The 15,667-nt window shown below is 38.4% G+C and overlaps 1 protein-coding gene across 1 annotated transcript; it reads right to left on the reverse strand.

The window, feature by feature from the left end:
* Positions 1-7,271: 7,271 nt before the first annotated feature.
* On the reverse strand, positions 7,272-9,394 carry LOC136837929 (uncharacterized). Its single transcript, XM_067102799.1, has 5 exons — positions 9,278-9,394; positions 8,948-9,193; positions 8,252-8,824; positions 7,978-8,120; positions 7,272-7,803 (listed from the first exon to the last, which is right to left on the reverse strand). The coding sequence occupies exons 1-5, from the start codon at positions 9,392-9,394 to the stop codon at positions 7,272-7,274; spliced, it is 1,611 nt and encodes a 536-aa protein (XP_066958900.1).
* Between the last annotated feature and the right edge of the window lie 6,273 nt (positions 9,395-15,667).

The raw sequence follows: 15,667 nt of genomic DNA on the forward strand, positions 1-15,667 counted from the left end.
GGTCCCCCTTCAGCTTTGGCTGACACCAATTCACCGCCCGTGCCCCTTGCAAGCAATGGTCAGTGCCAAGCTCCTGGAGGCTCCTGCCAAAATATACTTCCCGAGCTTGGCCCTGAGTTAGTGCCAGTGCCGGACTCTGAACATGACTTGGATCCTCCTATGGGAGATCCACCAAATTTCACCACTGTGATCATCGCACAGTGTGAACCTCCAACCCCTGATGTTTCTTCTTCCCACACTCTTCCACCTGCTGAGGACGACCCTCTAGCAGGCCTGGAAACGCATTTTGTACCTCTTTTCTGGTCGACCAGGAGCTGTCCGGCCAGGATGCAGATTCTGGTTCTCTTCCCATGACGGTTGTCGCAGCAGCCATAAAAAAAGGCCAGCCCGTTAGCCCTTGAGGCTGCCCCTGATCCTGCTCATATTGACGGCACTCCTGGCTGTTCTTCAGAGTCAGTATCCTCATCGCCCCTAGGAATGGCCTAGCCAGACCCTGGAGGCCCCGAAGAAGAAAAATGGGAGGAAAAAAAAGCAAAATTTACTTTAGTGAGTCAGAGCCATAAGCTCTCTTGGCACTCGTGCCCGTTGGCACAGTGCCGCATTCCATCTCAAGCGATCCTGGCACCTGCCCAGAGAGGTAGCCTGTGTGACCTCTGAGCCCGTAGCATTAACCATTAACCACAAATAGGCCTTTGTACTACTAACCTTTTTCCAACTAACCTCCTTCCAACCCACTCTAGACTCAACTTGATATATTACTTAATCATACATTGTGAATTGACCTTCAGGTTTGTCATGTTCAATTTGTTGCATGTTAATCGTAAAGCGTAGTGCCGATCATAACTCAGTGCATGCCATTCATTAGTGCCAGTTCGTGCAGTGCCAGAGTTGTGGGGATAGTAGGTTAGGTTAGGTTAGGTGTTTACAGTGTGCATTTGTCTAGGCGTAGACTTCTCCCGTCATCCTAGCCAGTTAGTAGCCGTATCTATACCTTTAGGTAGGTTATGCCTGTAAATTAGCCAATTCAGAACCCATCTTAGCAGTTAGGTAGGTTCCTTTAGATGTGCAGAGCCACAATCCACCTTATGTAGGGTCACGGGCCAGTCGGGAGGAATCAGCTAAGACCCTCACAACCGAAAGGGTGTGAAGGGCCTTTTTTAAGGGGGGACCTGTCAAGGATTTACATTCCTCCCTTCCTGTAACTTTGATTTCATTATTTAATTTTGAAATAATCTATTATTCCTGCCTATCAGTTCGGGGAATTTGGCGGGCATTGCGCAAACACCAAGCCTACTTGAACCAGTCAACAGCCGTTAGCTAGGCTTCCTTAGCCACCACCCCCCCCAACATGGAGCGATCCAGCAAACAATACAAACCCCCTTTTCTCCCCATCACGCGCTGGGGAGACATGTAGGAATAGGGGAGGCCAAAAGGGCCATTTAGCACTAGGGAACAGGTAGCATTCTGAGCTGTAGGCATATAATGATAAGTGCTCTTTTCCTATGCCCCCTTTGCTGGCTCTTTTGACTTGCTTGCAGGTACGGGTTGGCCCAACGCCAGACGCTCAAAGAAGCCATGCTTTTGAAAAGGAAGCAGAGACTGCTCCGACCTCACCTGTAGCAGACGTGCTGCTTTTTTCCAGCTCCGCTGGTTGAACTAACTTCGACGGACATCTGGAATGGTTGTAGGTGCCAACAACAGTCATAAAAAACATTGTTCGTAAAGTTGCAAAAAGTCAGTACCAGCCCTTCCCCCTTTTACTTAAACTCCTTAAAATTCCATTTCTTTAAACTTTAACTTCTGCCTCCACATTGCAATCCTCCCCTTGTTAGAATCCTGCCTGTATCCCATCCCTCGCTAATTATGTGCCTTGGATTCAAGTAAAGATCCCGTGATAACCATCAATTATCCCTCCACCAGTGCAATTTAAGGGCTATTTAGGTTAAGCTATATCAGTGTTAATTTTATCTTTGTGTGAGTGCGATCACGTGTTCATTGTTAAAGCCTACGCTGCTCCGATTCTCAGATTGTACCTACGTGATTTCCTTATAATCATCTAGGCTACGTTATGTTTTGTATTTAAGAACGTGTATTGGGTGATATTTCATAGGGGGATTCCATCTCCTTCAGTGTATACCGTCATTCCTAACTGAGAGCGTCTCTTTCAGGGGACACACGGGAACGATCACTATCCATGCTTCAGTATCTCGTCTGCCACCAAAATCCTGATAATTCCTGGTCGCAGTCAGTAACGAATTCCGTTGTGGCCCGAATGTTCACATGAATTATCCTCCCATTCTGGCATTCCATCATTTGCATTACCTGAGACAATTTCATGTAATCCGGGCAAGACAGAATGTTATTATTATCATTGGCCTGATTGTATTGCATATTGGCCCCAATTTTGATCAACTTGCTTGTTGCCAAATCATTGCATCCTTGTTCCCCTCAGTGATTATGTTGTTCTATGTCTCATTGTTTACTTGCTAAGTCTGTAAATAAACCCCTGTAAATTTGTAAAAGCAGTCTACTTACCATATGGCGACCTTCTTTATTCAATTGTAAATCCAGGAAAGTCTAAGGTAAGTTTTCAAATAACTTTTCCTTTTGCTCGTAAACTGGGCTTTCTTGGTTTCATGGCAGCATCAATTATAATTTTGTTTCAATTTCTCACAAGCCAAGGGCCAGTTTATAAAAAAAAAAAAAAAAAAAAAAAATATATATATATATATATATATATATATATATATATATATATATATATATATATATATATATATATATATATATATATATATATATATATATATATACTCTGTCATGAAGTGTACCAAGTACCTGGTTATTACACAACTAAACACAGATTTCGAAAATTTACCTCACTTCAGACAGATACCTGAACTCTCATAGCAATAAAAATTATGACTGAGTACTCTAAAGGCAACAGTGATCCCTTAAATTTTCATTAATCATGTGAAAATCAAACTAAGTTTATCAAAATAAGTGTGAGGCATCAACAATTAAACAAGAAATATACTACAGCAAAAGGGCATCACTCCATCAACCAACTTTAACTGTGTCCCCTGGTCTTAATTAACTTCAGCAAAACTAAAGGAACAAAACATGTTTATCACTTTGCCTTATGCACACAATTAGCCCTATTCACTGGTGGTCAATAAATGAAACAGTTTTTTTTTTTTAAGTACAAAAATGTATTTTTAAGTTCAAAATTTATAACTAGAATTCACAGTCTGAAAAAATTTACTATTACTTGAAAACAAAAAAAAATTTATTAATTTTTGAATTAAATTATTAAACAAAACTAAATCACAAAACTTTAATTTACCAAGAAATTAAATTAATCAAGCAAAATAGAAACTATCAAGAATTACTCAATATTAGAAAAGAAAATCTTAATAAATGAAGATTAAATCAAGTATGCAATGTTAAATTATCAAGAAATATTTAAAATGCTAAGTAAATAAATGTTAAATAACCAATATATAAAATGTAAAATGTCAAGAGATTGTAACCACAAGAACGCACAAAAATGCACAAAAAGATTTACCAATAATTATTTCATTAAGTCAAAATTTCCCTAATATACCTTATTATATTATGCTAATAATAAGTAAGTTTCACTTTACCTTACACAAGCTTGTGAAAACTTTCACAAAATTACTTGAGATGCTTTAGATTCACAAAACACATTTTTTGCCAGGTGTCGTTACCAAACGTATACACTTTCCTTACATTCAGATCTCAAAAGCGAGGTTTAATATCAGCAACCACAAATATTTTATGTTAAAATTTCTCTCTTTTGAAGACAGAGAGAGACAGACAGAGATAAATAGAAGAGTAAATATGCAAAACAATATATGATGATATACAATATGATGAATATATTCTAGAAAAAAGGAGATATATATATATATATATATATATATAATATATTATATATATAATATATATATATATATATATATATATATATATATATATATATATATATATATATTGGTATATATATATATATATATATATATATATATAGCTATATATATATATACATATATATATATATATATATATATATATATATATATATATATCTGATATATACATATATATATATATATATATATAACATATAAATATATATATATATCTCTCTCTCTACTCTCCTATATCCAGGAGCACCAGCCACAGACAGGAGACAGAGCTTTATTAGCGATGCTTCGGGGCATTGCCACATTACCACGTCTGTAAAAAAGCTATTACATTTAAAATAGAATAAAAACAACTTATCCTAAAATCATCTACATACATTTACATTGAAAATATACTGGATATGAGACAAGATAGGAAATTATTGACAATAATACTAGCAAAACCTATGTAGTAGTTATGGTATGGCCTGCCTACGGTACCTGAGGAGGGGGTTCCTTGAAGACCGATTCTATGACGTTAGCCAAATACTTACTGCCTTTAGTAACAGAATATCCTATAAATAATTATACATTTAAAACACTGAATAGTTTAAAGAAAGTGTATTATCTCAAGATTCGGATCTATTTATGGTTAGCCTGATGCAGAGACTGTGTTCAAATTTTACCTGCGATGACGTTCTTTTTCATCGTGGTTTTTAATAACGATAAATTAAGAACCTTTTAACATTCTCTATCTCTCTCTCCTACTTTAAAAAGTAACAAAGACCCATGAATCCTGCTTTTCTCCAAGCTTTCGAAGCATTAACAGTCCATTGTGCCATATAGTTAAAGAGGCATCATATAACCCAGATCATCGAAAGTGCTTCTCTCAAATGGGTAAGTGTGTGCAGAGGGGTTATTTCCTCTCTTCATATTGTGCCAGCTGTCTGTCCGTCCACCCTCATATCTTAAAAACTACTGAGGCTAGAAGGCTGCAAATTGTTATGTTGGTCATCCACCCTCCAGTCATCAAACATACCAAATTGCAGCCCTCTAGCCTCAGTTATTTTTATTTTATTTAAGGTTAAAGTTACCCATAGTCGTGTATCTGACAACGATATAGGACAGGCCACCACCGGGCCGTGGTTAAAGATTCATGGGCCGAGGTTCATACAGCATTATACCAAGACCACCAAAAGAGATCTATTTTCGGTGGCCTTGATTATACGCTGTACAGAATATTCGATTGCGCTGAAGAAACTTCGACGCACTTTTTACTTTTTTTTTTTTTAATAACCTTAGATAAGTGTAACAAGTATGTAGTTCATATTGTTTAAGTTTTCCACGATGCGCGAGATGTTCCAGGTATTCTGTTTGCTATTCCTATTCAATTTTATTCTCACACTTCTGGAACCACTTTTCCTCTCTTCTTCTTATATAAATTTATTGGCCATTTAGGTGTTCGGTTTATTTCACTGGTGTGAAATATTTTTCATTTTCAGATTTGTCATTACTGGTATTTTTTTTTTGTTTTACAAAGATGGTAGCTATTTAAAATAAGAAGTTTCAATAGCTTCAAAGTTTGTATTGTCTAATTTCAGAATTTTTATTGCAAATTATGTGGAAGTTCAGCATTAGTTTTATAAATATATTTTTCTCTTTCATGTCAGTTCAGATACCTTTGTTTCTATTGTTTTAAAAATATCTCCAATATTTTGAGTTTTAAAATACTGCAAAAGGATAATATAAACAATAGACTTCAGAAACGCGATTTAAAAGCCATAGGGTTTCACATGAGCTCTACAACATAAAAAGTAATATATATATATATATATATATATATATATATATATATATATATATATATATATATATATATATATATATATATATATATATACATATATACATATATATAGAATCCAATGAATGCAGCTGCTGCAGACCACAGCAGCCATACCAGATTGTCAAATCTCCTGCTCTCTGGGGGACTAGCATTTAACCTATTAGTATCCCGTAGATCAAGCTCAATCGTCAGCAGGAGGGAGCCTATGTCTTGACTAGTGAGTGGCTAAAATAATCTCTTCAAGCCTCAGTTTCTTTACTCTCAACTTCTTGTAAAGCTTTAGTGACTTTCAGAGACATTTGCTGCAAACAAACAGCTTACGTCAGTTTACTGTACAAAAAAAATGCATACTTATCTCTACAAACAATAAATCCATATTAAACAAATTGTTTCATTTACATGCAAATCGCTTTTACTCACAGATGGCATCCCCAGGCTACTAGCAACCACAACGGGCGCCAGGACAGCACTCTGCCCAAACATCCAAAACACAAGAGAATTCCAATAAGAAACAATCCTACAATGCTATATGACCAAAATTTCTGTGACAAAATGAAATTGCTATGATCATGGCAAACACTACATGAATTACATTGCATGTAAACAAACACCACGCACCCAGCTCACTTCTGTAGCCTCACAAAAGGCAGAAACATTCATCCAAGCATTAGCCTAAACAGCGCCACCACTAGCCTCACCAAGTTCAGAATGTTGCTAAATAACAGTGTCCTAAAACCCAAGACACACTGTAGATTCACTTCACTGCGTTAGTTGGTAGTTCCAAACTCACAGGACACACTAGCAAAGTCTATCCCAAACACAGGTCTGTTTACAATTAATGACGCAAGCAATCCTTCTTGCAGGCGGGCTGGTGGTGACATACATAAAACTGTTCTCAACGTCTTTCGCTCAACAATCATGCAACCAACAACAATGCAAATTTCACACACATGACAAATTCCACAAATCACACACAAGCGATCAACCTCATTTGTATAATGATACAATAAAATAACAACAAAAAAATCAAATGAACGTTTCAAGTCTGCTATGCATGGAAATTCTTTGTACGTCAGATCACAAGCCAGACACAAATACTAGATCATTTTATGATACAAATTCATTGTGATAAGAAAGTTTATATTAAATAATGACATTTGAACAAGGCACTTTTCCATATGGATTTTGTAACATTCAATATCTTTGATTCGTATGTTTCTCTTTATCCAGATATATCTTATTTACGGTTTCAAAGTGGTATTCTTAAAATTGGTGTCAAATTAGAAAACGAGAAACTTATTGGTAAATGGCAAACTTAGCAATTTTTCCATCATTACTAAATTTTCCTAGTAATTTACTTCCAATGATTACAAGTTACTTAAGTAAGTGGGAGGGGCTTGCACAGGATCTTACACTGCCCCCTATTAAGTGAGGCACTTAATTACTTAGAAGATCCTGCGGCACAATTATGGGCAGCACACGGCGTTCACCCTTCACTACGCTTCACTTGCACTGAGTTCACCCTTGAGGAGAATGCACATCTTCGAAACGGGTCTGAGGTACTCCCTGGTATCTGTCTTCAGGCGGGCACTGAGCACACTTCCATCAGCACTGCGGATGACCTCGATGACTCTCACCAGAGGCCAAGTACCTCTTGGTCCCTTCTCATCCAAGGCGAGGACCACGTCGCCGTTCTGTAGGTCTTGACGTCTGGTAGTCCACCGTTGATGTTCTCGGAGCGGGGGCAAGTACTCCCTTGTCCAGCACCTCCAGAACAGGTCTGAGAGGTGCTGGACTTGCCTCCAGCAGAGGCGTGAGTACTGAACAGTGCAGGCAGTGCTCGTGATGGGGCCTGGAGATCCTTTGAGGTTGAGGAGCATGTTTGGGGTCAGTGGCAGCAGACAGTTGGCATTATCGGTGACGCAAACCAAGGGTCTGCTGTTCACTATAGCTTCAACCTCACAGAAGAGGGTGTTGAGAGAGTCGTCTGTTAGTACCTGTTGATGGCAGATGCCTTTTATCACTCTTCTGATGAAGCAGATTTGTCGCTCCTATATGCCTCCCTAGTGAGATGAGTATGGTGGATTGTACTAAGTTAAGTATACCTTAGTTTAACCAGATCACTGAGCAGATTAACAGCTCTCCTAGGGCTGGCCCGAAGGATTAGACTCATTTTTACGTGGCTAAGAACCAATTGGTTACCTAGCAACGGGTCGATTGTACTGCCAGGAGGTGCCCTTCATTGTCAAGGCGTCATTGATGGTGGTCTGGTTCAACTTCTTGAGCTCGTCGTGAAGCGTTGCGTCGGCACCGACGAACTTGGTCCCATTGTTGGACCTGATGGACTGGACAGGACACGCCTTGCCAAGAAGTTCCGCAATACATTGAGAAACGTGTCTGTTTCCATAGAGTTGGCCATCTCAATGTGGAGCGCTCAAGAAGTGAGGCAGGTGAACAACACCCCATATCTCTTCACCTCAGACTTCCCAATCTTCACAAGGAAGGGTCTGAAGCAGTTGGTGGCACTCTTCGGGAAGGCTAGCTCCCCTGGAAAGAGTTGATCCTGAGGCAGATCAGCCATCTCCTGGATGATGGGGCATGCGCAGATAGCCCTGCACTTCAAACAGCTTCTCACCACTGAATGGGCTACTGCATTCGCTTGCACTATCCAGAACCTTTGGCGAAGATCTGCCAGAAGGAAGTTCTGACCGCAGTGTCCCAGCCTCTCGTGCTGCCATCGAACTAGCAGATGGACTGCCAGTGATGTCTTGGGTAGGATGATGGGATTAGCAATGTTCTTGTTGCAGGGTGCGTGCTGAAGGCAGCTGCCCACGTGGAGAAGACTTTCATGTATGATAGGCTTCAACTTCACAATCTTGCTGGCCATCAGTATCTTTCGTTTGATCTCTTGGCTGCAGGCAGCCACTTCTCTGGGGAAGGCTTCCCTCTGTGTGGGCCTCCAGATGATGCTCTCGGCTGCAGTCAGCTCCTCAACACTCAGGCAATCACCAGAGGCATTGTTGTGCTTTCTTGGTAGGAGCCGCCGCACCTAGGTAACGCAGCGCGCAGAGTGAGCACAGAGTGAGAGGAGCTCCTGGATGAGTTTCTTCAGGTATTCTTCATCGTCTTGGGCCTTGAGAAGGTTATCGACGTAAAAACTAGTAGTGATGACCTGAGATGCTTGTTCACTGTACTTGTGACCGTGCTCTTCAGCTGTGGGTCGCAGGGTGTAGTTCATGCAGCTTGGAGACGACCGCATGCCGAACACATACACACCCATCTCGTAAACTATCCAGTCTTGCATTGTATCATTCTTCGGTAACCAGAAGAAATGAAGGTCTCTGTCTTGTACGGGGACCTTAACTTGATGGAACATTTCTCTATATTGGCCGTGACAGCGTGCTGGCTGTTCCTGAATCTGAGGAGAGTTCTGACTAATGTGTTGGTCATATCAGGGCCGCTGAAGAAGTTTATCGTTCAGGGATGTGCCTTTGTATCTTGCCTTCAGGTTGAAGACCACTTGAATCTTCTGTTTTGTTGGGTGGAGCACGGAATGATGCAGCATATACCATACACGCCCATCGTCGCTCTTCAACTTGCTGCTTGGTACAGACTGCATATACCCCTCTCTTGATATACTTTTCCATGGCAGCTACATAAGACTGCTTGTAGTCGCTGCCTTTCTTGAACTTCCTCTTGAGACTTGCAGTACGTTATATGGCCATTTCACGGTTGTTTGGGAGTTTTGATCCGTCTCATAGAGGTAGCTCTATCACATATTGTCGTTGAAGATTTTGTCTTCTACAGAATTTTCCATATGGGAGCAAATCTCGCTCTCCCTGTAGTCCTGGTTGAAGTGATCTTGAAGGAGCTGGCTCACCTCGTTGTTGGTGTTAACAGGTGTTATGTGGTGCATGGGAAAGACTGGCGTCTGACTCATGGACGTCCCAGTATGCCCGAAGGCCACCCAACCAATCTTGGTGGGTAGGTGTGTTATAGTCTCGTGCTCTTCACCGCCGTGCTGGTCCAGGAAGAAGCCAGACAGGTGTTGTTCAATCCGATTATAAGCTCCGCATCCCTGTAGTTTGGCAGAAGTCTTAGAAGGTAGACATCTTGAAGGTGTGGCCATTGCCTGGCCCACTTCACGGGCATCATGTGCTCGATGGTCACACTTAGCTTTCCCATGATGTAGGCTTCTTCGATTAACAGTTGCGTGGTGTCTTCCAGGTCCCCAACGTGAAGACTGACGACTCTTCACACCTGAAGTTTCCACACTGTGTACTCATGGCCTGGTTGACACGCCTACCCTTCAAATTCATCTTCTCAACAAGACTTCTGGACACCAGCAAAGATGCAGCACCAGTGTCGAGGGAGGCATAGGCCTTGACAGAGTTATTGACAGTGACAGGCAGGATTTTCATCATTACGCAACCGTCAGGACTATTTTCTTTTGGACAGAAGTCAATTGATTTACCAACCACTACATCGATGTCTACCATTAAACATTATGCGTTAGTTAATGGAACTTGGAACGGACACATTCTGAATATCTCATGGGAATGACCATTTTTGTTTAACTCTAACATTTTCGTTTTTATCTAATTTCATAACCTAGTTTGACATGCAGTACTGAAAACGTTTTCAGGAAATTATTTATATCCTGTTTTTTTATTTCCTCCGTATCCAAATTGTAACAAATGTTTGCCTCTTTTTCGTGTGAATAGAATCTTTACGCTTCATCTGATTTCATTGTTTTTCGTCTTTCACATAATTATTACAATAATCCAATTAGTCAGAAAATACATTTTCAGTTGCGTGAATGCAGCCGTGACTTTCTTATTTCCGTCGTGTTCATCATCATGAAGCTGTAAAAGGAACGAACGCTGAAAACTTCGTTGAAAAATTATGGCAGAAAGGACGAGGGTGACGGAATGTCGCCGAAGATGGTATGATTTGGCCATGTTTCTAACATATGACGGCGAAATGGTTCGCCTTGTCACTCACTGAAAAACGAAATTATTATTATTATTATTTTGCAACAACTCCACGAATGTGATAAAGAATATATCATCAGTTGTCCCTTACAACACCTTTCCATTGTTACACGTTAGAACTTTTCAGCACTAAAGCTGCTAAAAATAATGGGATATGTGGAAAGAGTTTTAATTTCAGAAGGAATGGCGCTTTAACATGACAGAAGAAATTTCAACAAGAACACAAAAGAAGAAGCGATGGTTTGGATTCATTAGGACTGAAACTTCAAAAGAATTGACAGCCGGTTTTGATCTGGGATTTTAATCGTCGAACAATTTCATCATCATGAAACAAAGACCACAGCAGGAAAACGAACGCACAGCGAAAACTTCGCTGAAAAATGATGGCAGAAAAGAAGGGGTGACGAAATGCCGCCGAAGTTGGTATGATCTGGATACGTTTCCAGGGAGCTGGAAATGTGTTCCTGCACCTGGCAGCGAAATTGTCCACCTTCTCTCTTTCTGGGAAACGAAATAAGAGTTTTCTTTGCATGATAGTTTCACTTTACTCTACAACTGAGATAAAGAATATATCATCAGTTGTCCCCTACAACACCTTTCCATTTGTTACAAGTTAAAATTTTTTTGCATATGAGCTATTAAATAGAAAACCACCTAACCTCATGATATGCAAGAAAGGCATTAGCTAACGCTGGACCCAGTGGATTTCCCATGGCAACCCCATCCTTCTGCTTTACTGGAGTAATTAAATAGCACTTTATCATGCGGGACACCATCATCACTCACAAAGCCTAATTTACGTAATTTATTTTGTTCTGATAAAATTCTATATTTTACAAAACCTCAACTTCATAAACTTTTATCTCTAGCAGCAACCGATTGCTTTTTCATCTTCAAGGAAAAGGTTTATAAGCAGAAGGATGGGGTTGCCATGGGAAATCCACTGGGTCCAACGTTAGCTAATGCCTTTCTTGCATATCATGAGGTTAGGTGGTTGAACGAATGTCCGGCATCTTTCAAACCACTTCTATATAGACGCTATGTAGATGACACTTTTTTTAATTTTCAGATCTCCCACGCACATTCCTTTGTTTCTAGAGTATTTAAACTCGAAGCATGAAAATATCACATTTACGTCAGAAATAGAGACGGATGGAAAGCTGGCCTTTCTGGATGTTCTTAGTGAGTTTCATACAGAGGTGTATAGAAAACCAACTTTCACCGGATTCTCAACCAAATTTTTATCTTTTATACCTATTAATTTTAAGAGGAACTTGTGAAAACTTTAGTGACTAGGGCATTCAGATTTGTTCCAATTATTTTAGCTTACATTTTGAATTTTCTTGTATCAAAGATATTCTTTTTCATAATGGATTCGGTGCTAAATTTATTGACACATACATTGGCAAACAACTCCAAAACTAATGAATCCACGTCCCCCAAAAGTGACAGTAAACAAAGCTACAATTTATTTTTCCTTGCCCTACATGGGTAAAAGCAGTTTTTCCTTGAGAAACAGTTTATCTAAATTACTATTGGAATTTTACCCTCAAGTTAGTCTCAGAGTCATATTGAGGCCTAAAAATGTAATACAAAAGTTTTTCAAGTTCAAAGACACGGTGCCCAAAGACCTACAGTCATCTGTAGTTTATAAGTATACATGTAGTTGCTGTAATGCAACTTATATTGGTAAATCAAAGCGCCAGTTTCGGGTCCGTGCCTTTGAACACCTAGGCCGATCAATTAGAACAAACAGGCCACTTAACAAACAAGCATTTAGTGTCATTCGTGAGCACTGCCATCAGCATGACCATCCTCTGAGTATAGATTCTTTTTCTATATTAGCCAGTCGTTCTAGTGATGTGGAGCTAACCACAATTGAAACATTATATTCCATCAAAGAAAAACCATCACTCTGTAATAATGAACGGTCAGTTGAGTTGCTTTGTTTTTAATTCTGTGTCTATCTTCTGTAACTATCTTTGTATTTGCCTTGTATTCCTCTCTTGACTCTTGCTTTTCTAGGTTAAACGGTACTGTTCAATTTTAATTCTTGGTAGTTAGTTCTGATGTTTAATTTTATTTCATTTTAATGAGTGTTTTTTTTTTTTCATTGTATTTATTTGTTATTTTAGATGCCTGATGATGGGGTGTGTTAGAACCTCGAAACTAGTTGCAATAAAGAATGTTTCCTCAAGTACTGGTCTACCTATTCCTTATTCGACTCCGCTTTCCACGGAATTCTTCTGTTGCATCTATATATATATATATATATATATATATATATATATATATATATATATATATATATATATATATATATATATATATATATATATATATATATATATATATATATATAGTATTAGACACATCTTCTTTCTCTGCCTGTTTATCTGTCTGTCTGTTCGTCTATATGTCTCTTTACGGATTTTCCCCTACTGAACATGCAAGTTAGGAAAGCCTATCTTGATGACTTCGTTAAAGGGCAACGATTGATACGATTCTTATAAAGCAGAAGTAAAAAAAAAGTGCACTTATAATAAAAATGTTGAATCATTTATTAGGAGAGCTTCCGACGTTCAAATAACTTATGCCATAGTCATCAGGCGCTTCAAGACAAAGCTATTACGTGGTAAGTGTGGCGATTCTCAGGAGAATACATGTTGGTCTCTGACAGTTCTCTTAGGGAGGTTATTTATTCACCCTCGTTTCTGTTTGTTTGTTTTCCGTCTGTTTATTTCACCTTAAAGAGGAACTGATTTACTTCATGAAAGTGGGTGTTTGGTGAGTAGATTCTGAGATGGATCCAAATCCACATCTCATTTGTTTTTTTTTACGGTGTTGTTGGGGCCATGGGTGCTGGACCCGGCTGATACGGGAGAGGTTCGGCATAGCATTAGCCACTTCATTTAATGTCCTACGCCAAGGAAATGGAAATGATTTTCAATGTTAGTCACTGTTGTTGTCGACCAAGCGCATCTATCAATAGTTCTACTTTCCTCGGCTATCTATATCATCATTAAACCTTCCTCCCACCACACACACACACATATACAGTATATACATTTTATATATATATATATATATATATATATATATATATATATATATATATATATATATATATATATATATATATATATATATATATATATATATATATATATATATATATATATATATGTATGTATGTATGTATGTATAAATTCACTGAAATGTGACCAACCTGACTTTCAAAGTGAATACTCAACGCAGTGAAACGTAGATAAGGTGTTGGACAGAGATCAGCCTAACACAGAATCCAAAAAGGCCTCTCTCTCTCTCTCTCTCTCTCTCTCTCTCTCTCTCTCTCTCTCTCTCTCTCTCTCTCTCTAAATTGTGTAACGCATGTAAAATAAGCAAACCCATCTCGACTGAAAAAGAAAACCTATTGAGCGACAACTTTATATTAAAATTATACATTCTAGAAGTCTGAGCATAAAGGCAATGAATATTTGTCTCTAGAACAGCCATAAAATATCCTCATGTGAGTATGACTATTGAAAGAGCTCCTCTGCGTCACACAAGAAGAATCTCATTAGAGAAAAGCTCATGTTTCTTGAGAACATTAGAATATCTACATGAATCATAAATTATTTTCCTTTATTAAAAAAATAAGCAATTTAGGCATTGCCTGTAAAAAATACAATAAAAACCCCATCATATGAATAATCGTCAAGTTAAAATTTTATAAGATTTTTTTTTTTAAAAGAATAATTGATACTTCAGGTGATAACTGAAATTATTTTATATAGGAACAGGGCTACATAGGAAGAGAAAATGTTCTCTGATGGTCGTAAATAGGTAACAGATGTGATGTCGACTGAATCAAGGAGAGAGAGAGAGAGAGAGAGAGAGAGAGAGAGAGAGAGAGAGAGAGAGAGAGAGAGATAGGTGACCTTTTTCCACAGTAATCTTCAAACTGAATAGCTTTTTGCTCATGATCAGTTTGAAGATTACTGAAGGCAATTAATTTTCCACTTATCAAAACCTGCTGCAACTCGGGGAGTTTGATGAGAAATGAAGATCGAAATAGGATGAAATCCAACAATTTATTTTATGGCAAAAACAGCATAGCTAAAGCCTCACCTGAATTGCAATCCCCTGGAGGCCCCTGCGCTCTGAGAGAGTAAAGTTAATCAAAATTCTTGACCATATTTTACGATAAAGGGAGAACAAATAAAATGGAATAAAGACAGTTAGGCTGAAGGAATAGACGAAAGCGAGCCAGGGGATTTCCTGATTTATTACATTTTCACAAACGGCTGAGTCTTTAGTTTTGAGGGAGGAAAGTTTTCATCCCACATGGATAGAAATCATCATCAAACGAAAAAGCCTCTCTCTCTCTCTCTCTCTCTCTCTCTCTCTCTCTCTCTCTCAAACATCATATCTTTTCCATTTTTATTCAAGAATCTAAAGTGTCGTGCAATTTTAATTGTCATCCTTTTATTTTCAAGAAAATTTAATTTTAATATCTGGAATATGAGCAGAATAATAACCTTGTCAAAATATGTCATTTCTTTCTGTATCTCTCTTTCTTTCTCTTTCTCTCTCTGTTTGCCTGTCTGCCCATCCGTCTCTTGCTTGCTTTAGACAATTGATGATAGCTAGGGGGCGAGCAAATGAACCGAATTATCACAAAATCTCTGCTGAATTTAAATGCTTATGATCCTTTAGACGATGAGCTAAAACCCTTTAAATATCATTGGCTGGAAACTATTAGATTTGTAATATAAATGACAATGCTGAATTTATAATATGAGGAATCAAAGGTTCTTTCAACTGTAGAACATTTACGTTTTGAATTACTTACTAATAAATTTTTTTGCCTTTAGGTTTCCATTATTTTTTTTTAT

This window comes from Macrobrachium rosenbergii, unplaced genomic scaffold (assembly GCF_040412425.1).
Source record: "Macrobrachium rosenbergii isolate ZJJX-2024 unplaced genomic scaffold, ASM4041242v1 13895, whole genome shotgun sequence".
Taxonomy (NCBI): Eukaryota; Metazoa; Arthropoda; class Malacostraca; order Decapoda; family Palaemonidae; genus Macrobrachium; species Macrobrachium rosenbergii.